At 35.3% G+C, this 22,828-nt stretch overlaps 1 protein-coding gene across 12 annotated transcripts; it reads left to right on the forward strand.

Annotated features, from left to right (window-relative positions):
- Positions 1 to 6,359, forward strand: LOC147390857 (structural maintenance of chromosomes protein 5-like). 12 transcript variants are annotated; one of them, XM_086459394.1, is made up of 9 exons: positions 1 to 448; positions 2,203 to 2,256; positions 2,384 to 2,473; positions 3,476 to 3,597; positions 4,368 to 4,684; positions 4,827 to 4,944; positions 5,526 to 5,625; positions 5,715 to 5,769; positions 6,065 to 6,359. In XM_086459394.1, exons 6-9 carry the CDS (start codon positions 4,864 to 4,866, stop codon positions 6,153 to 6,155), a joined length of 327 nt encoding a protein of 108 aa, XP_086315520.1. In that variant the 5' UTR covers positions 1 to 448; positions 2,203 to 2,256; positions 2,384 to 2,473; positions 3,476 to 3,597; positions 4,368 to 4,684; positions 4,827 to 4,863; the 3' UTR covers positions 6,156 to 6,359. The 12 variants fall into 12 exon arrangements, 6 of the variants coding, with proteins under 6 accessions (XP_086315520.1, XP_086315523.1, XP_086315521.1 ...); XM_086459397.1 differs by lacking the exon at positions 3,476 to 3,597 and having other exon boundaries at positions 2,203 to 2,278; XM_086459395.1 differs by lacking the exon at positions 3,476 to 3,597 and having other exon boundaries at positions 2,368 to 2,473.
- Positions 6,360 to 22,828: the final 16,469 nt, after the last annotated feature.

The raw sequence follows: 22,828 nt of genomic DNA on the forward strand, positions 1-22,828 counted from the left end.
AATTATAAAACGGATTTTATCCGTTTCTAATTAAAAACGGGTTTAAGCCGTTTTACATTTAAAAACCGTTTTATCTGCATTTTATCCGACCCGATATCCGTCTGATTAATTGGAACGAAAGCTCTCTCAGTCGTCTCTCCCAATTGTGTGTGTCTCTCTCTCGATCTCTGTCGCTCTCTCGTCTCTCTCCCTCTCTCGATAGTCTCTCTGGATCTCAGTCGATCACCCTCGATCTCATATCTCTCTCTCGGTCGCTCTCCCTCGATCTCATCTCTCTCTCGCTCAGTCGCTCTCCCTCGATCGTTTCTCGATCTCAGTCGTTCTCCCTCGATCTCATCTCTATCTCGCTCAATCGCTCGCTCAGTAGAGGAGAACCGAAGGATTCACCAAGCAGCAGAGAACAGAGAGAAGAGAGATTCAATTTCTTCCCTGACCTTGTGAATCGAAGGTTCGAATACTCTTATTTAGGGTTTCAAGCTACCTTAGCAGTGTTCTATTTTTATTTTTATGAACTCGTGTTTTTTGCTAGATTTTTTAAATCCATTGTCCGTTATTGATCTCGTTTACAGTTCTCTTTAGTTTTCAGATCAGTCTTATAGTATGAGTTACATTCTTCTTGCAGTTGTAATTTTGATTGTTTTAGCATCTCTTATATGAAACATGGGCAGCTATTTGTATTTCTGATGTGAATTGTGATCGTGTTCAAACTTAGGGTTGGAATAGTTTTGGATGATTAGCATCTCTTATCACAGATTCTTTTTGAAGCTGTGGGGAACACGAACAGAGATTAGCAACATCAATTGTTATAGATTAGGTGTTTTTGCTTTGTCTTTTGAAATCAAATTACTTTAGGGGATTGTTTGGGAACATGAATTCATAGTTTGCTTCTTACACGTGTCCCTTCTTTTCTATGTAAGTTCTCAAAGTTTAAATATTTCAGATATATGCATCAGTAAGTATTGAAGTGAACTTACATTTTCTTAACTCCAAAAGGTTTTTTGTACTGATATTATGAGAAAGTTTTCATGCTCATTTTATCATTTCTTCAAGTATCAAATGTGTTTGTAGAACTTGAATTAATTTGGACATTTAAGTTCTCAATAAATTTGTATTTTGGTACCTTGATTTTATTTGTTTAAGTTGGTAGGCTATTTCAATCACCTTCTAAATGACAGGATAAGCACTCTCATGCCCATTTATCCAAGCAATTCAAGCAACACACCATCCGTATAGTGTACATCAGTCTTACTACTGGAGTTCCCTCCCCTATGGCTGGACGCATTGGGTGGTTCATACCTACCTTGAAAGTTAATATGATGAATGAAAAGAATACTGTAGTTGTACTCTCTGTACCATACTATTTGGACCATCCACACTAAAGAGAATCCGTAAAAAAAATTAGTTAAAGTAGTGTGCATCTTATCACAAAAGTTCACTTTGTTTTTTTATTATGGTTACAGACAGTTTTTACTTGTAGCAGACACAAATCCAAAGGTAATTCTTGGCTGTCTCTTGGGAAATCAAAGTTTTGATGCTCTACCCCTGCTGAATTGTTTGTGATGCCCTTTTTTTTGGGTTTTGAACCCAGGTTTTGGCATCAATACTCAAGACTTCATCTAGTTTGTTAGGCAAGCTTAATATTAAGGAATTACTCAAAAAAGGACTAACATACGATTTAAATAAGAGGTCTTTATAGAATCTGGTGGATCCATTTATGAAAGGCATAAATTGAATATCTGGTTTTCCATCTTACTTCATGTTTGAGACTATATCTTCTTCATGCAAACTACATCAAGTGTTCATCAAATATTGCCTAGACATTTCAAAATAGGTGTCCTACCCATGTCTGATTATTCAGTGTACTAAAATAAAGTTCCACAAAAATAACTGCACCATATCCATGCCATCTCTGGGTAGCACAGTTCACTTCATTGTCAAACTTTGAATGTCAGTGCAATATGCTGGGCAGTGTCTGATATTGTTGTATGCATGTATGAGAGATCTTTTGGACCTCCCATATTTTCAGTTTTCTCTTATAAAGTAGGGGGACTGCCCCTGAATCCTTGTAATACTTCTTAAATACAAATCCTTTCTTAGTGGAAAAAAAAGGAGGTCCGAGGGAACTCTTCACCCACTTGTCCTTTCACTTTGTATTTCTCTTCAATTTACACTGTACTTATCTTACTTCTATGTGTTTGTCAGGTCTGCGAAGGAATATAGAGAATTTAAGGAAAAATAGAAGAGAAGAGAAAAAGCGTATGCCTACTTTCCCTTACGAGTTATTTCCATAACTAGTGTACCCTTTTGGGGTTATACTCTTCTTTGTTCTTCTATATCATGCTTAGTTCGGCTTATTTTCATAATTAGTATTTCCTTGTGCTAGGTTTGCATGATCAATGGAGAAAAGAGAGGAAAGGATTGAAAAATAACAGTGAATAAGGTCAGGAGGCGCCGCTTTCTTTTTCCTTGCAAGGTAAGCTGGCATTCTTGTTATGTGGAATTAGTTAAATATTTTTTTTCCCATTTTGTATCCTTTTAGATTATAAAGGGGACTATAACTTATAGAATACAAAATATACTAAATTAGTTAAAGGATGACTGTTAGTGATGAGAGTTTAGAGTTTGTTACCCAATCTTTTAACAACTTCAAAGCTTTATCACTTGTGAGCTGTGACGGGTTCAGCACTGATGGGTTTGCAACCATTGCAACTCATTGCAAGTAAGCTTCCTAATTTCCTTAATTTGTATAATGGGTACTTTAATTTTTCTGCTAATTAGACTTCTAAAGTGACATGTATGCATGATAAGGTTGTTTGGTCTCCTAACTAGGTTGGTTTTAGCTGTCTTAGTGTTCTTGTTCTTATAAATGCTTGTGATTTTGGGTGGAAATGGATATTTTTATCTGTTTTTTCTTAAGTGATGAAATTGTTTTAGTTCCTTCTTAGACAGGCCTTTCTTTTTTCTGCCATGACAAGTTTACAACTCATTGGAAGCATCCTTCTTCATTTACTTAATTGTTACAGTGGAAATTTTGTTTATTTCCCAAGTTAGATTGAAATACTAAAAAAAAAAAAACCTTGTTTGGTGGTCCTCAAGCTTGGATCCATTTGAAGCAGTTGTGAAACATATGGGTTTATATTGAATTTGGAAAGTGAGGCTTGGTGTTCCGTGTTCAGGATCCTCGGTTTCGTCAAAACCTCCTCTTTTTTCCCCCCATTATTGAAAGTAAAAAACACCAAGAAAGGGAGGTAGACCCATATTCAGGATCCTTGGTTTTTTTAAATCTCCTAATCAGTAAGCTTTATGGAATAAATCGTTACCCACCAATTATGCTGGTTTAGCCATTCATAACTCTTAAGACAAATGCATATTTAAAATGAACTTTTGGTTATTTATTCTCAAAGGCAGTGGTATATTTACCAATAAGCATCTTTTCTGTAGAGAACTCATTGTTATTCTTTATCAAAATTTAAAGACTAAGAATCAGGTGAGTGGAAATCAGTTCAGTGGAGTCTTTTTGCAAGTCACAACATTCTAGTACCTGAAACCTAGCCACCAATTTGTATACAGAGAACCTACCAAAATGTACGCCATTTGGTAAGATGCCAATCTATGAATCCTCTCCTTCTGGCATCATATTTGGGCAACTTGCAGATTTTCTAGCACTAACTAGATTTTGGTACATAAGAACAGTGCATTTTCTACTTCTATCAGTAGGGCTTGCTTGTAGAACCTATTTCTTATGGACAAGATTTAAAATATCGTATCGATTAAATGTTTTGGTTTATGGAAAATCCTAGACAGTATCAGCCGATACATACCCGATACATTCAATGTTTTGTATCGGTCTTGGCCGATACCGATATGTATTGACCGATACATTCTGTTAATTTAAAACCATGCTTGTGGGTAAAATCTGAGATATCCCTTAGAAAGATTGTTTGAAAGCCAACCAAGTCTGAACAACATAACAGTCCAAGTTATCTATTGGCGGGGAATTTGTCCCTCAATTTGATAGACTATGATGGTAACTTGCCCCTCAATCACACACTATCTGTGTTTTTTTATGCGACTTGTTAACTGTGTGGCTGTCTATCCTACCTTGTTGAGGCTCTTGTATTTGCCAGAACAGTTAACATTAAATAGGAACTAAAATAAGGTTGATGGAAGTATTATCGAATATTTTCTTGTTGGATATATCGGTTACTGTTTTCGGATTTGTTCAACAGAATTTGTTTGTGATTCTGCTTTTAATTACTCTGGTATTAGCTGACAACACTTTTCCTTATTGTGTTATGCCTCGTACCTAAGATAAGCTTCTAAGTTGTATAACTAACACAATTTTCGAAACCCAATTTGGTTTCTAGAAACTTGACTGAGCTGGACATACAGGAGAATGGCGTTGAAGATCTCGGGGGAAGTTGGTTAAGTTGCTTTCCAGAGAACTTCACATCATTAGAAGTCCTGAACTTTGCAAATCTGCAGACCGAAGTAAATTTTGATGCACTGGAAAGGCTTGTGGCCAGGTGCAAGTCACTTAAGGTTTTGAAAGTAAATAGAAGTATCACCTTAGAACAGTTAAAGATTTTGCTCGTGCGAGCTTCTCGACTTCTAGACCTTGGGACTGGCTCTTTCTCATCTTGTTGTGATACCAGATTTCAGCCATCTCTGTTGTGGTATATGTGTAAGTAGTTGCTGTTATTTACACCGTGTTTTAAAACTGTTATAATGTTTTTATAGTTTTTTAATAATAATATGTTATCACTTATCCAACGTAAAATCATCGTTAGCATTATCTTCATGAACCATTTTTGCTATTGGTGCAGGTATTCGCAAACGACATTGACGAGGACATTGGTTTTGATGGCTGCAAGGGCTTCCAGGGTTGAGAACCAAGACGCTATCGATGCTTCTATTGTAGGCATGTTGGCTGATCCTAAGGAGGTAAGATATAGATAGAAAAAAAAAAAAGGAAGAGCATGATGAAGTCTTCTCTGGGTCCACTTGCAAGCAAGGTGGAATCGAGGCCATTGTTATAGCCACTGGAGTCCACACATTCTGCGGTAAGGCTGCATAGGTTTTGACTATTTATGAACTTTGTTTTAGTCTGTATTTTCAATCCACATCACATCATTAGTTGTGGTTGTCACTATATTTCAGTTTTGGTGAACATTAATGTGGGTACATATCACAATCTTACCTGCCTTCCATGAACTAACCATTCAAACAATATGTAATGGATGCAAATGTCTACATAGATCGAACCTATATTTACAACTAGATAGTTGAAGGTTGTGCTGTTTGGTTTTCCTTTTTGACCATTTTTCAAGTAATATAATTGGATCTGCCTAATTGGATTAGGCTTCCTTGAAGCTTAATGTTTACTATTTTCGCACTTTTTCTAATTGCAGATGCCTGGTACTATTGAGGAATTGGAAGCTGCAATTCAGGATAATATTTCTGAAGAATTGTAAACTAGTTGTCATTGCTTGAAAAACAATTTTCTGATCCAAGAGATTTTGCAGGAAAACTGGCTTCCAACTTTGAGAAACCTTGTTGCTCAGATAAACGAGACATTCAGTCGAAACTTCCAAGAGATGGCTGTTGCTGGAGAAGTTTCATTGGGTACTTAATTTCATTCCCACGGCTGTTAACAAATTTACTTCAAAAACAGTCCCCCTGGTTTTCATTTCATTTTTTATGATGTATTTCAGATGGGCATGACATGGACTTCGATAAATTTGGGATCCTTATAAAAGTGAAATTCAGGTGAGTCACATTTTTGGAAAATGACTTTTTACTACATTTGTGCTAGTAATTATAACCTGTGACAAATTTTGCTATATCATCATCATCACCATTATGACCCACGACAATTTTTGCTATATAATCATCACCACCTTTATCCCAACTATATTGACATGAATCACATTCCTCCATCAATAATTCTTTGTAAAACAATAGCTATTTATTGTGTTCCATTGATAGTGAAATAATTGATTAGACAGCTATCTGCATCATCTTTGAGAGTGGAAGCTTATCTGCATCATCTTTGATTGATCAGGAGCACTTATTTCAAACACTCTTTTGAAGGTGCGGAAGCTCATCGTGAGAGTATGCAATGTGGTGACACGAAAGAATTCTTTTATTGGTAGTTGCAGGCATTTTGGGGATCTTAAAGAAGATAGGGAGGGATGGGAGTGATGGCATTGCTTCCTTGTAAGCACTTGTGCTTGTGTAATGATTGTGAATGGTTTATCGATGCATTGTAATTTTGGATTTGTAAATTATGACTCATTGCAACTCTTTTTTTGTATAAATTAATGTGATAGAGAACTTCGATGTTCTCTATTTGGATATATTTTAACTGTGGGTAATAGGCAAGTAGCAAGAAAAGAAAAAAAAAAATTTTAGATATCAATTTATAATAATTTTAGATATCGGTTTATAACCGATATCTAAAGTCTCAGACGTAGGACATCAGTTTTATAAAATCCGATGTCTCAAATCTTTTCGGGTTATCGTGTGCTGTTATATAAAGACGCAGATTAGGAAGGGTTTTAAGCCGTTCCAAATTCCGACATCTGGAACGGTTTTTAACCGTTCCAAATCATGAAATATAGAACGGCTTTTAGCCGTTTAACCTCATTAACGACGCCTCGATTAAAGACGGTCTGTAAGCCGTTTCATAGTGGCTTAGGAACGGTAATAAACCGTTCCTAATTGCCATATTTGTTGTAGTGTTATCATCTATTTATCTCGATTCACTAAACAAAACTAATGTTTGTAGATCGGAGAATCAAAAAATTATTTTAGAAAAGAGATTGAAAGTATGCGATAAATTAAGTCAAGATTATGGGGCAAGTATTAATTGTTCTCTGTGAAGCATGGTTCATCTTAAACTTATCAAAGAATGAACTATCAAAACTTTGAGAAACAATCAATAGTAAATTCAAAAATATTCGCTTAACAATTATCACAATAAAACGATTAAGCAATTATGAGAACAATAAAATACTAATAAAGTCTTGCTCCGACTTCCTCAACTGATCTAACAGAAAAATTAGTCAATGATCATTGCAAGAACAACAAAATAAAATAAAATAAACATGATGTAAGAAGAGAGAAAGGTGAATCTTTTATTGCTTCTTGACATTGAAATCGATAAGGGTTCTTCGATTACAACTCTTTCAAAAATTAAGAATAAAACAGAAAATAAAAGTTATTATTCTTCTAATTCTCTAAATGATATTAGCTCTTGGTCTGGTCTCCCATTTATAGAGTGACTAGATTAGGATTTCTGTGGAAATTAGGATTACAGAAACATTCTATGATTACAAAAATTCATAAACCCTAGTCTATTACGAATGTTTTTCAATCGCTAGCCTTCAATATGAATTACGAGACAAGACTCTCTCCTTTGACCAAGCCGTCCTAGTCAACCTGGACAGCACGGTCAACCTGGGCCCATATAACTTGGGTCTTGGTCAGTTGACCGCTCCCAGTCCTTGATCGCAATGCATGCTTCAATTGTTCTGACTTATTCCCAGAAATTTACTTTCTTTCCTATTGCACAAAATTAAAAGTAATTAATTTCAAAACACATTATTTAATGAAATCTATGAGAAATATAGACTAACAATTTATTATGTTTAGTAAAGGGATTTGATATGCAATTTATCTGTAAAGCTCATGCTAAATGGGTTCTAGAAATCACTTTCTAAACCCCGATTACACTCCAAAATCTAGATTTTGGTAGTTTCAAGTAAAAAATAAAAATAAATACTAATTACAAACCACTTTCGTAGGTGACACAACTGCATTTAGCGGATGCAACAAGCCCTTAAACCCCTAGGTTACCCCTAGTAGAGAAGTTTGACTCGTAAGAGTTTATAGTAAATATACCCACAAAATTTTGACACTTTACAAGAATATCTAAATCAAACTAAATGGATATAAGGCAAACATAACGACACTTCACAAATCAATTACAAGTCCTTTACATTTACACAAAGTTCTAATTTTCATTCCAAATTTTGTAAAATTTCAAGAGTAACTTGAGTGGTTGTGCAATTTTTCTGATTTTTTTTTAAAGTAGCAACTTTTCAGGAACAAGATTTCACCTCCTAATTGCTAAGAATGGTCAGTTCTAACTAGAAACTACGTATCTTGTCTAAGATTGTGAGAGGTGTGGACGTTAACTTTAATACCTTTAAGGGACTTTATCTGTGATATTTCAGCTTACTCACATTTTATCATTAACGGTTTTCACCCTACTAAACTATTTGATCTCGTTGGACTCTTTTCTTTTTACACTTTTTCAATTCTAGCATTTTTGCTTTGATTTGATCTTTCTCACATCGTATTTTTTATTTTTATTTTTATTTTTTACTTTTTCACACATCATCATTTTTCTAGTGTCTTTTTTACAAAAAGTAGGTAGTTCTTTTTAAGGTATCCAGTCTAATGTTATGGTTGTTGTCCAAGTTGTACTAGATCCAATTATGTTTTTCTTCTATCCATCAAACCAAAGGACAAAAAAACTATAACTCATTAGATTCGGTGTCTCCTAACACTCTAGACAAAAAAGAGGGTCGACTCTTGTTCCATAAAATTCTATTTTTAATAAATCAAAAGTGTCGTGAATTTTCAAATTAATCTTTTGATTTTCTTGATAAAGAACACAAGCTCAAAAAAAAATTGGACATGAGCCTAAGATTTGAAATTCATATGTAAACTCTACATACAATGAGTTTGAAGAAAATATTTTGCAACTGTTAAATATTTTTGATTTTTTTTTCAATTTTTTTAAAACATGAAAATAAACTAGTAATAAATAAAAATAAACTAGAAATAAAATGCAATTGTGAGCTAACCCTACCCCTAAACCTAAACGAAGTATTGTTCTCAATATGAAGTAATAAAGAAAGTGAGAAGAAGTTAGATCACACCTGAATTGATTTTGGCATTAAAAGCATTGATGTTACACTAATCTGCATAGATTGAACATACATGTCATCGACAGGGAATTGCAGGAAAAAAAATACTTCCTACAAAAAATAAAATATCCTAACTAGAATTTAAAAACAACCTAAATGACAAAAATACATTCTACTAAGAATTTGAAGTCTCGTCCTCTTGTGCATTAACATGAGCCCTCTGCTCCTCAATGTAGGCCAATGTCTGCCTCTAACTAACTAGGGTATTTTATCGAGTCATGCAATGTCCTCAAAGTCTAGACTCAGAGTTCGATCTTCCTCAGGTTGCTCTTCTTCAAATTCTACTCCTGGGGGTCCATAATCATGGGGGGCCATCATGCTCCTCCACATTGATACCCGGCGACCAGAAACCTTGCACACAGGTCGTAAAAGCCATTTTTCCCTTAAAGAGTGGGAGACGTTCGAGACCACCCCGTGTCATCAATCCAGCCACTGGGACACCTATCCGTCGTTGAAGAATTCGACAGGCAAGATGGGGTAATGCAAACGATCAACTTGGATTGGTCATCACATCGACCAATGTTTCCAAAAGAAGACGAACCACACAAAAGGTCGGGTCACATGTCTGAATGGCATGCAGGAAGTAAAGATGTTTAGTAGCTCCGTTGAATGTTGAGTCCCAAGCACAATGGTCGTAATCCAGCACCAACGAAGATACTGATTTTCGTAGAGGCACCTGGACTTCAACCTGCCATCCTTGATATAAATATCTTGCTTAGAGAGGCCGGAAGGTATGATGTAGTAGTTGAACCCAAAATCAGGCTTGCACACACCATTTTTCACCAATACGATTCCCAAGATCACATAGAGATCAAAGGCATTGATTGTGAATGTAATGCCCCTAAAATTAATGATGATTGATGAAACGGATGAATTGTCGGATACATATGAGCCATAAAAATCTCGAACTAATTCATTGTTAAATTCTCTGTCTCCACATACAACAAGCAACTCCACCCACGTCCAAGCAACTCTCCACGGAACCACGATCCTTGGGGAATATCAAATGTGTCATAATACACCTCCTCAAGAAAGATGGATTGGGTTTTGGGTGCCATAGATCAAAAGAAGATGATGAAAGGAAGAATTTATCAAAAAATAGAGCACATGAGGTCCACAGGCACCATGGCACCTTGAATGGGTAGGGCGGCGTGGTAGAGTGCAGGTGGATGGTGGTGCAGAGAGCGAGGGTGGGTCGTATTGCCCAGACCCAATGGGCCAATTGGAGTAAGATTTGAACAGTCGGATTTTCGTCGATGAGATCGTTGGAAATCGAAGAAAAATGGAGGTGGAGGCTTAAAGAAAAATATGAAATGAGATAAGTATTAGGGTATGTTCTTTTAAAAGAGGATGCATAATTTTCCAGAAAAAAAAAAATTTTGCACCTTGGCAAATAATTTTTCCCAAAAAATTTCAAGTTAAAAAATAAATTTTCTAGGAAACTTTTCTTATGAAATTTTGCATAATTTATACCCTTTTTAACCCTTAATGGTGAATTCAAATTGAAAAAAGAATAAGAAAGAATGGGTCTTACGTGGTTGCAAGCCTTCTAATCAAGAGTTGTTTTTCGAAAAGCGTTAAGTTTATTGTCTTCAGTAAAACAATGACATGAGGCTAATCCTGGTACATAAGATCCCTCAAAAAGAATCTTTTTCTTATGGTAGGAGATGGAAAAATGATTGGAGCCTTGACCGTTGACTTGGAATATACTGCCATCCACAGGATTGAGAATCTCAATATTGTCATGTGAATGAATTTTATGGACCACAAAGGGTCCTATCCATCGAGATTTCAATTTGTTGGAAAAGAAGTAAAGGTGAGAATTATAGAGTAATACTTGCTAACCTAATTGGAAGGATTTTCACTGAATGTATTTATCATGCTAGGCTTCTGTACGATCCTTGTATAATTTAGCATTATCATATGCATCGTTACACAATTCTTCCAACTTGGAGAGTTGAAGTTTTCTGTGTTCTCCTACTTTGGCTAGATCAAAATTGATGTGTTTTACAGTCCAATAGGCGCGGTGTTCAAGTTCGACCGAGAGGTGACAGGCTTTTCCAAAGATGAGATGATAGGGGGACATGCCAATCGAAGTTGTGAAAATCGTACGATAGGCCCACTAGGCGTTGCTTAATTGCAAAGACCAATCCTTTTACTAAGGATTTACTATTTTTCAAGAACGGTTTTTCCTTCGCAATTGGATATTTTGACTTGTCCACTCATTTGAGGGTGATACGAAGTGGCAACTTGGTGAGTAATGGCATATTTACACATGAGACTTTCAAAAACTTGATTGCAAAAATGCTTACCTCCGTTACTAATGATAATCGTAGGAGTACCAAAATGAGCAAATACGATATTTTTAATAAAATTCATAATGACTTTGTGGTCGTTGGTCCGGTACGCTGTTACTTCTACCCATTTAGACACGTAGTCGACTACGACTAGGATATATTGGAATTCGTGCGAAATGGGAAAGGGTCCCATGAAGTCAATGTCCCAAACATCGAAGATTTTGATGACCAGAATGAGTTGTTAGGCCATTTCGTTTCTTTGGCTAATCTTACATAAACGTTGGCATCGATCACATGATTAAGTGAAGACATGGGCATCATGAAAAAGCATTGACAAATAGAAACCACATTGTAGTACTTTTACTGTTGTTTTCTTTCCTTCGAAGTGACCACCACAAGCGTGGTTATGGCAGAACTTGAGAATACTTTTCTGATAATGGTATGAAATAGTTCAATGAATTATTTGGTCTGGGCAGTACTTAAACAAGTATGGATCATTCTAGAAAAATCATTTTGCTTGAGCGAGGAATCTCACCATCTCTTGTTTCTTTCACGAGGTAAGTATTTTCCCTATCACCAAGTAGTTGACAATGTCAGCATACCATGGTGTGTCAGATTAGAAATGGTTATTAATTATTCATCTGGAAAATTCTCAGAGATGGGAAAGGAGTTAGAACTTGCTTCAACTACCAACCTAGATAAGTAATCGACAATTACATTCTCGCATTCTTTTTTATCTCGAATTTCGAGATCAAATTCTTACAATAAGAAGATCCATTGGATTAAACCTTGTTTTAGCATCCTTTTTACAGAGAAAATATTTTAGCGTTGCACGGTCAATGAAGATTACTACCTTGGATACAATGTATCCCAACACAATCCCGGAAGTGACCATGAAATGATACTTCTCCTAGTTTAACACAAGATTTTTCTTGTGACATCTAACTAAGACTAACTTCAGGTGATGCAAACAATTGTCAAAGCTAGATTCGAAAATTGAAAAGTCGTCCATGAAGACTTCAAAAAAAAAATCTACCATATCGAAGAAAATACTCAACATATATCGTTGAAGGGTTGTAGGAGCATTGCAAAGCTTAAAGGACACATGCCGATAGGCAAAAATCCCAAAAGGGCACATAAACGTTGTTTATTCTTGATCTTCAAGGGCGATCAGGATCTGATTGTACCCCAAGTATCCATCAAGAAAGTAGTAGTAGGCATTTCTGGCCAAGCATTCTAGCATTTAATATATGAATGAAAGAAGGAAGTGATATTTTCGTGTCATTGAATTTAACTTCCTATAGTCTATACAAACTCGACACCCAATTTGGATGCGAGTCGATACTAATTCATTGTCCTTGTTGGTTACAACTATGACACCGAATTCTTTTGGGACAACTTGAACTGGACTTACCCATTTACTATTTGAGATGGGATATATTGTCCCATTCTGCCAAAACGCTAACACAAAGCCCCATGTCAAATCTCAAGGCACAAGGTAGCGCCTCGAAATTTTGGCATGGTCTCCTCTATTTATGTTAGCATTCCAAGGTATTCAACCTGCACGTGATAGACGACATACATTATCCTGTATATACATATAAAATATAATAACTAGCGGAAGCCTATATACATCTAATAACGTACGATAGATATAGTGTGGAAAAATGAACTAATATACAAGATTATCCAAAACTCCTCACTCTAACAAAAGTCTTAACGCTCAAGACAAAATCCATAAAACTACTTAGATGAACTAACACCACTAGGAGGTATAACCCCAATACTCACCAGGTGACGAACTCTAGTTGTTTATCTGACCCACCAGATGATCCTCACTCGTACTCTATACCTGTCTCACCAAGCTCTGAATCTAAAACTAAAAGAAAATGGAAAAGGAAAGGGAAAGTAACAATGGTTACCCAATAGGGAAACAAACAATTTATTTCAATAACCTCTCCTAACATAAACGAATAACCATACTAAATCATTTTAACATATGCAAATTTTTACAGAAGAAACTACGATTAATTGATACATATAGACAGAGATGAGCAACTAGACATTTTAAAACTCACATTACATTCATCAGTAGTACTCATTATAATTTTTTTTTATACGAATTTAATTGATCAAATGGAAACATTAAACATGCATTTCATTTTATATATAAAATAAGGCAACAAATACATAATACATAATGGTGAAGTAGTGGAATTAGAGAGTTGGGATTCACGACTGGATCGTTTTAGTAGTTGCACTTACCACGCTTGCTTGACTATTTATCCAGCTCAAGCTGACCGTTTGACGTGACCGTAAGCAATGGGTCTCTTTTCGATGTGTCAGAACGTTCGACTACTATAGATTGTTAGTGATCATTGACTAATCATCTTCGCCTATGCCTATCAGGCGTGCATGTGATTCCCAAATATACAATCCATTTGTATATGACCACATTTACATTACTAGTTCACTAGTAAAGATAGAAAAGAATAAACCCGGATTTTACTTGTGACTCCACTCTTATACGCGTCCCATACCATGTATGAGTTTGGTTGTCCCTACCGTACATCCCAAGATAGTACACATCTCTGGATGATATGACACATTATCCCTTCAGGTATTCACAGACTCTTTAACAGCTCACAAAATAGCTACATATATATATATATATATATTATTTTCATTTGAAAATAAAAGAGAAATTAACAATACAAGGTTGAGAATGGATATCCAATTTCCTACCATGCAATTGTGGCCACCCAGCCTAAAATAAATAACAAAACTTGGAGCCTCTGCGCCAACAGAATTTAAATAAACATGCAACCAATCATTATCCCTGAATATCCTTTCACTAACCTACATACAACACACAATGTAAAATGCAAACATCACTCCTTGATCGTATTTCCTACCCCGTAGCCACATGTCAGCTAATGGAGCCTGCCATGTGTAGTACTGCTACCATACCGCTATCCCAGCTGATCACGGGCCCAGTTTGACACGTGCACAGGGTGTGACATCCCATTTTTAATGTAAAATGCAGACATTACCCCTCGGGTATAATTCTGACATTTTACCGTTTTATCCCCTTTTCCCTTTTTTCTAATTTTCGCAGTTCTCAATCTTTCAAAAAAAATATTCACTTTCTGATGTTTATCAATTTAATATGAGTTCATTGAATATTAAATCATTTTTTTAACTATAAAATTCATTTTTTTCAATAACATTGAAAAAATACAAAACTTAGATCAAAACGAGGTCCGAACGGTGCACAGAACCCAACTGACGGAAATAACCTGGTGAAATATCCTACCCACGTATAATTTGTTATAAAATATAATAAAATATATTAAATATGCAAGTTCTGACGTGAATTTGAAATAACCAATTGAATTCTATATTTTTAGAAACGCATCACAAATTTTTGATAAAATCTTAAATGCAATTTTCATAATCTACGATTACTAATTGAAATTGAGAGTTCCTTACAATCTCTATGTGAAATGATCAAAGTACGTACGTAGAAATCGAGTCGGTCGACACAAAAATAGAGGTGGATCAGACTTCGAGATAGTTGATTTTTTAATTTGATCCGATAGTTTCGAAGATCTCGACACCGTTGTTCTTTCTCCCTTCTAAGACGGATGACGATTTGACCTTGAAACAAGCGAAATCTGAGGTCGAAGTTACGAAATCCTCGTATATATATACAGCTGATTTTTTATGATACGAGGTGAAAGAGAAGATGAAACGAAAAGAAGTTGGGTGGGTTTTGTAGATGTCGAGGCTATGGACCTTTTTCCCTTCTGCGGCGGAAGTCAACGATGACCCGTTCGCAACGGATTTAAGTTAGAAAATTTGAAAAAAATAATAATTTTTTTTTAAATCCGTTGGATGGTTTTGTGTTGTTTAAAATGAAGATGAATAGTAAAAAAAAATTTAAAATTTTATTTATATAAAATTTTAAGACAATTGTAGTATTTTACCTATTGTTATGTTCGACGATAACTTGACCGTCCAGACTTCAAAAATAATGAGTGAATACTCTATTTTGTATAATTTTTCATTTCGGATCTAATGGTGTGATCAATTTCTACAAATTATTTCTCAAACAAAAATTTACATTTTTAGCTCGATGGGACCCTAAAATTAACGTCATTTTCATTTTTTATAATAATTTAACTTTTTAGGCTCCGAAATTGATAAGTAAATAATCCATTTTCTATAATTTTTTGTTACGAACCTAATAGTGTGATCAAATTTTAAATATTCTTATTCTAGTAAAAAATCATTATTTTAGCCTGATCCGACACGGTAATCGAGAATTTTGTAACTTTTCTGTTCGGACTCTCATTTAAGCGTGCTTACAGGCTAAAGTATATTTTTCAATCATTTTGAATCTAATGATGATGTCAGAATCCATTAAAAATTATCAAAAACATCCTAAAGTTTTACCCCTAAATCTCATTTTCAAGATTTTCTCAAAATTTTACTATTTATTTTTCCTCGAGATACGAATAAAAAACTTAGGGTTTTACATATATGATATCTGTATCTAGCAATTTGAAGACTTCTCCTCGAACTACTTCTTATAAGATCAGATTCAGTCTCATTTATGGTTCTCACGATGATTGTAATTGTCCTCGAGGTGTATTTAATGCATAACTATAAAGGGGATTGATGCTCTTGATATCAGCTATGCTCCAATCAATAGCTTTCTTTATGTTCACGTAGAACATCTAATAATTCCTCTTCTTGTGACTTTTCTAAGTCAGGTGGGATAATAACAAGGAAGGTCTCAGCCTTCTCTAAGAACACATATTTCAACGTGTCAGGCAACTATTTTAGTTCAGGTTTAGGAATTTTTCCAACTAAAGGTAGAGATGAAGATGTGGGGAAACTCTCTACTTTAAGTTGCCAATTTTGAAAATCCATTTCAAGTTTAGTGTCAAGAACCACAAAATCAATAGAGAAATAGAAGTATTTCACCTTGATTATTACATCCTCTATTATCCCCTTAGAAACCTTAACTGATCTGTTTGCTAAGCTGAGTATAATGTCCGTAAGTTTGAGTTCCCCCAAACCTAGTTGTTTGTAGACAAAAAAGGAAGAAGGTTTATACTAGCCCCTAGATCTAGTAGACACTTCTCGATCATTATTTTTTCTATATACACCGAGATTGTAGGATAGCCTGAGTCCTTGAATTTAGGCACAACTGTCTACTGGATTAAATTGCAGTCCCTTAATATCAAAAGTTTAAGGTGCATGAATGTGTTCTTCATGGATTTTAAAAGTCAGTCTGATGGACATTGTAAAGGGTAATAATTGCACGATTATCTAAATTGTACACGTGTCCTAGTCAGTAGAATGGTACCATACGTAAATCAGCATTCATAGTGATGCCCAACAGTAGGGCAAGCCATTATAGAAAATGTCTAGCCTGGTTAAAAGGGCAACATAACACTAGATAAGACCTAGCCTGCCAAGTAGGGCAGGCCTAGTCTAAGTATATTCGTAATCCTGATTTGCACATGTCAATTCTAGAGATCTCGAAAGGGATCTTCCTAGAATAGCGGACCCAATCCCAAATATCCCAATTTCGTTTAAGATCCTAGCAATCAGGGATTCTCCGGAATCGCATCTCGTGAAAAAAGGAAACCCTGATTCAAAGGAAAGATCTATAAATAGAAAATTTGATATAAGTTAAGGGATCTTTTTTGGCCCATTAAGGGAGGAGAGGGTTCAATCAGTCACAACAATTATTCTTCTGCAACTCTAACTTGAACGTCGGAGAATTCTTAACAGGTACCGTACCGATGCTTATAAGGAGGAAAAAGGAGCGATTTCGAATTAGTAGAGTCCATCAACGCCTTCACCGAAATTTGACCGCACAGACACAATAGTAATTGATTAAAGGCATTAACACTTTACTCATATTAAGGAAAATCTAGCACACAAAAAAAAGGAGCCAAGGTTTGAATAAGTAAGAGTTGGGGTGCCAATAGTAGCTCTCTTTATTTTGAAATCTTTATTCTTGAGAACTCCTCTTGGCACCCTAATTTTTTACATTTTGTTAATTTTTAAATGTGTTCGAATAATGTTTTAAAATAATGAATAGTGATTTGAAGGTATAGGAAAGTGGCTTGGAGCCTTTATTTTGAAGTAGATGCCAATTTGAAGGCATTTTTTGAAGCTCTCGGTAGGAGTTGCTCTAAATCCTAATTCAATCTCAACTAGTTATTACACTAAGTGCGAAGACCAAATCTCTCTTTGGCCAATTTTCAGTCTTCTTCCATAAGCATCAACCCTAACCCATTTGCATTTGTTCAAATCTATATATATATATATATATATATATATATATATATATATATATATATATATATATAGGGTAGCGTGTAATGGCTAACTCTTTGGCAAAACATGAGTTAGAAGTTTTGGAATGGGTTGATTTTTGGTGAGGATGATCTCTACACCATAGAGATCATCCTCACCAAAAATCAGCACATTCCAAAACTTCTAACCCATGTTTACAAGTTGAAAAATCGTGGACCGTCCATTTTTTGTAAACTATTTTTTTATGGGGTTAGAAGTTTTGGAATGGGCTGGTTTCTAGTGATGATGATCTCCTCACCGTAGAAATCATCCTCACCAAAAATCAGCCCATTCTAAAACTTCTAACTCATGTTTTGAAAAATGTTTTGCCAAAAAGTTAGCCATTGAACGGGACCCATATATATATATATATATGTAGGGTGGCGTTCTAGACAAAGCATTTTGTCTTATGTGGGCTAAAATTTTCATAATGGGCTGAATTTTTGTGAGGATGATCTCTATGATGAGAAGATCATCCTCACAAAAAATCAGTAAATTCTAAAATTCTAACCCTAATTTATAAGATGAAGAATCGTGAACCGTTAATTTTTACCGTTAGTTTGTAACCACTTTTTATGGGGTTAGAAGTTTCAGAATTGGCTGATTTTTTGTGAGGATAATCTAATAACTATAGAAATCACCCTCACAAAAAATCATTCCATTCTGAAACTTTTTAATCATATAAGACAAAACTATAGAATGTTGGCTAGGATTTTATCAAAAAAAAGCTACCCTATATATATATATGGGTCCCGTTCAGCACCCTAAGTTTTACCACACACTTTAACAAACGTGTTTTGTCTTACATGGGTTAGAAGTTTTGGAGTGGGCTGATTTTTGGTGAGGATGATCTCTATGGTGAGGAGATCATCCTCACCAAAAATCAGCTCATTCCAAAACTTCTAACCCCATCAAAAATGGTTTACAAAAAATGGACGGTCCACGATTTTTCAACGTGTAAACATGGGGCTAAACATTTCGGAATGGGCTGATTTTTGGGGAGGATGATCTTCTAATCATAGAGATCATCCTCACCAAAAATCAGCCCATTCCAAAACTTATAACCCATGTAGGACAAAAAACGTTTGTTAAAGTGTGTGGTAAAACTTAGGGTGTTGAACATTTCCCTATATATACATGGGTTAGAAGTTTTGGAATGGGCTGATTTTTGGTGAGGATGATCTCTATGATTAGAAGATCATCTTCCCCAAAAATCAGCCCATTCCGAAATGTTTAGCCCCATGTTTACACGTTGAAAAATCGTGGACCGTCCATTTTTTGTAAACCATTTTTTATGGGGTTAGAAGTTTTGGAATGAGCTGATTTTTGGTGAGGATGATCTCCTCACCATAGAGATCATCCTCACCAAAAATCAGCCCATTCCAATACTTCTAACCCATGTAAGACAAAACACGTTTGTTAAAGTGTGTGGTAAAGCTTAGGGTGCTGAACGGGACCCTATATATATATATATATATATATATGGGTCCCGTTCGGCGCCCAACCACGTAACAAACATTTTGGCAAACATTTTGGAGCCGTCAGATACGAAGAAATCGGACGGACAAGATTAAAACCAACACCTATCCGCGTTAAGTTATAAGTTTTATATTTAATTACAGCGCCATCCCTCAATAACATATTATTTCGTATTTCCTCCCTCTTCTCTTTAAATTCAATCGAAAAAAAAAAAAAAACAGAGTTCTGTGGAACCCTCTCTTTCTCATTGAAACCCGCTCTCTCACTCTCTCATTCTCTCTCGTTATCGCTCTCTAGCTGCAACTACGTCCCTCTCGACAGAACCCCTCTCTCTCACTCTCTCAAACCTTCGATCAATATCCAACGGCTCCATCGTATTTTGTTGTAAAAGCTGGACAACAAAAGAGGAATCGGATAATCAGAAATCAAGCTTTCAATCACTATCTGATTGATAGAGGAAGGGAAGGGCGTGGACGTGATTCCATTTGGTAAACACGATTTTTGAATTTTTCAGCTTTTCTATCGATTTAGATGTAGTAGAGGCCGTATGAGAAAGACTGGTGTGGTGGCTCTCCTATTTAACTCGCTTCGTCCCTTGATCCATATTGTGCTCTCGTAATCTATCGAGTTCTATCGAGAGCTAGAGGGATTCGAGAGGGTTTGAGAGAGAGAGAGAGAGTTCATTCGAGAGGGTTTGAGAGAGAGAGAGAATGAAAGCTCGCAAGAGAGAGAATGAGAGCTCGCGAGAGAGAGGTCGAGCGAGGGTTTGCGAGTGAGTGAGAGAGAGAGAGAGAGGGAAAGGGTTTGACAGAGAGTCCATTCGAGAGAGAGAGAAGAATGGAGAGTCTCACTCTGTTTTTTTTTAGTTTAATGATAGAGGGAGGTAACACTAAATAATGGAAAGTATAAGGATGGCTCTGTAATTAATTGAAAACGGATAACTTATACGTTAAATCGAAGAGATTGAATCTGAACCGTTCATTTGCGTTAAATCGGACGGCGCCAAAATGTTTGCCAAAATGTTTGTCAAAATGTTTTGCGCTGAACATTTCCCTATATATATATATAGGGAGGCGTTCGGATGCATTAGTTTTAACAGTCAATTTAACAAAAGTAACCCGGCCGTTGGATATTACTAAATCGGACGGCCGAGATTGTTTATTGCGTTTAAATTATAAGTTATAAGTTATTACAGCGCCATCCCTCGTCTTTTCAGTTATTAGTGTCACCTCCCTGCGTGAAAAAACAGCAAAGAGAACTCTGTTCTCTCTCGTCTGTTCTCACTAAACGCTCGATGGAGTTCTCTCTCTCGTTCTCGCTCTAGGGAGGCTGAAACCCTCCTCTCTCTCTCTCTCTCTCTCGTTCTTGCTTCGCTAAAACCCTCGAAACCCTCCTCTCTCTCGCTGCAACTCCATCGACGAAAACCTCTCTCTCCCTCTCTCTCTCTCTCGCTTTGCTGAAACCCTCGAACCTCCTCACTCTCGCTCCGACGAAGGACGAACACGAACGGCTTCTACTAAGTTACACTCTCTCGCTCTCGCTGTCTCACGAGCACGAACGATCTCTCGATAACTGTAAGTTTATTTTTATTTTTTTATTTTTTTATTTTGAAATCTCAAACACTGGTAAAATTATTTGTATAATTTGATTTCCGATTTTATGAAGACAAATAAATCCGGAATTATTTAGGTTTTTTTTTCGATTTTTTTTTTTCGCTGCAATTTCATCTCACGAACACGAACGATCTCTCGATAACTGTAAGTTTGTTTTTATTTATTTATTTATTTATTTTTAAATCTCAAACACTGGTAAAATTATTTATATAATTTGATTTCCGATTTTATGAAGACAGATAAATCCGGAATTATTTAGGTTTTTTTTTCGAAATTTTTTTTTTTGGGTTATTTATCACGAATGGCTCCTACTAAGGTCTGATTTTGACCTTCACTTTGATGCTTCTATGATCCATGTCTTTTGTTAATGCATTTGATATACATTGATTTCTTTATCAATTTGGGGATCTATATTTTCTTGGTTCATTCTATTGATCTGCATGTATTATGGTGTTTATTTTACGATTTTGATGATTGATGATGATTTATGATTTTGATGCATCTATGATCCATGATATACATTGATTTCTTTATCAATTTGGGGATCTATATTTTCTTCGTTGATTCTATTGATTTACATGTATTATGGTGTTTATTTTACGATTTTGATATTTTTTTGCCCTTAATCAAGCAAAATTATGTTTTTTTCCTTTACAAAATTATGGTGTTTAATTTTTTTTTTTTTAAATATATATTTGATTTTGAAAAGTTGGATTACTTTTCCTATTTCAAGCTTTGTTAGAAATGGCTGAAGCAAAGCCATTTCTTAGTATGAGGAAACCAGTGGGATGTTTTTTTACCCTTAATCGAGCAAAATTATGGTGCTTATTATTTTTTTTAATATATATTTGATTTTGAAAAGTTAGATTACTTTTCCTATTTCAAGCTTTGTTAGAAATCATAAATAATTTCATTGAATTTGCTTCCAAATTCAAAAAGAATTATTATGCTTCCAAATCATAAATGATTTCGTTGAATTTGCAAGAACATGGAATTCCTCCCAATTGATCATTCTATAAACCAATCCACTGTAATACAATCACTAAGGCCCACTTAACTTAACTTTATAAGTTAAAAAAATAAAGTAAATTCTAGTGATGGATCAAAAGCCACAAAAAAAAAAAAAAAGTTGATATATTCTTTCCTACACTATATATAGAGCCTCAATGCCTTCATCTTCCTCAACCATCCTAACAATACTCATTAATTTGATTTCCTTCATTAACCCTCAATGCGTAGAGAGATCAAGGATCCTTTGGCTATTAGTAGAGTTATAGGGGATGTTATTGGCCCTTTTAATAGAACTCTACCTGTTAGAGTCACTTATGGGACAAGAGAAGTTAACAATGGATGTGAGTTTAGACCTTCCGTTGTTGAGATTGGAGGTGAAGGCCTAACAACCTTTTACACACTGGTAAGGTATCAATTCCGGTCCTCTTCGGCCATGTGCACGAATATACTTGTGATTTTGATAATTTTCTTGTTATTGGTTTACTTGATCTGATTTGAATTTATTATTATTTCACAGAGAATTATAATTCTCACATTGATATATATCTCTGATGCACATTTTGTGAAACCACTCACAATTGGTTTTGTCAGGTTTGCTATCAAAATGGGCAAATTTTATGTTGTCTTTGTAGGGAGAAAGACCGGGATATTTTTCACCTGGGAAGAATGTCACCAGTACGTGGATAGATATCCGTCAGCTTGTTACAAATCATTTTCATCGTATGAGGAAGCCACAAGGCACTTTATCGAAGATAGGCGTACTCGTGATATAGTTGAAGAGAAATTCCATGAAGTAGATGATCAATTCCATGACTTGAAGCAAGAATTCTATGAAGTGGAGCATGTGGAATTCAAGAAAAAATCATATGAATTTAAGAGATTACATGTAATTTGTATAATTATTTTCATATTGTCTTTAGTCATGGGTATGTATTTTCTTTGAACTTAGTAGATTTCAAGAGAATAATTGATTTTGGATCTTAATGAGTGAATGTATATTGTATATTGGCTTTAATTATTTATTGCCTTTAGCCTACCTTGCATGTAATTT

This window comes from Akebia trifoliata, chromosome 11 (assembly GCF_017979445.1).
Source record: "Akebia trifoliata isolate Shusen 1 chromosome 11, ASM1797944v1, whole genome shotgun sequence".
Classification (NCBI taxonomy): Eukaryota; Viridiplantae; Streptophyta; class Magnoliopsida; order Ranunculales; family Lardizabalaceae; genus Akebia; species Akebia trifoliata.

Bases quoted from the DNA above. Each gene is read 5' to 3' on its own strand.
- LOC147390857 (XM_086459397.1), top strand. From the start codon at position 4,864: ATGGCTGCAAGGGCTTCCAGGGTTGAGAACCAAGACGCTATCGATGCT. The intron at 5,626-5,714 runs GTACTTAATTTC...GATGTATTTCAG, and splicing joins TGCTGGAGAAGTTTCATTGG to ATGGGCATGACATGGACTTC. The intron at 5,770-6,064 runs GTGAGTCACATT...TTGATTGATCAG, and splicing joins CTTATAAAAGTGAAATTCAG to GAGCACTTATTTCAAACACT.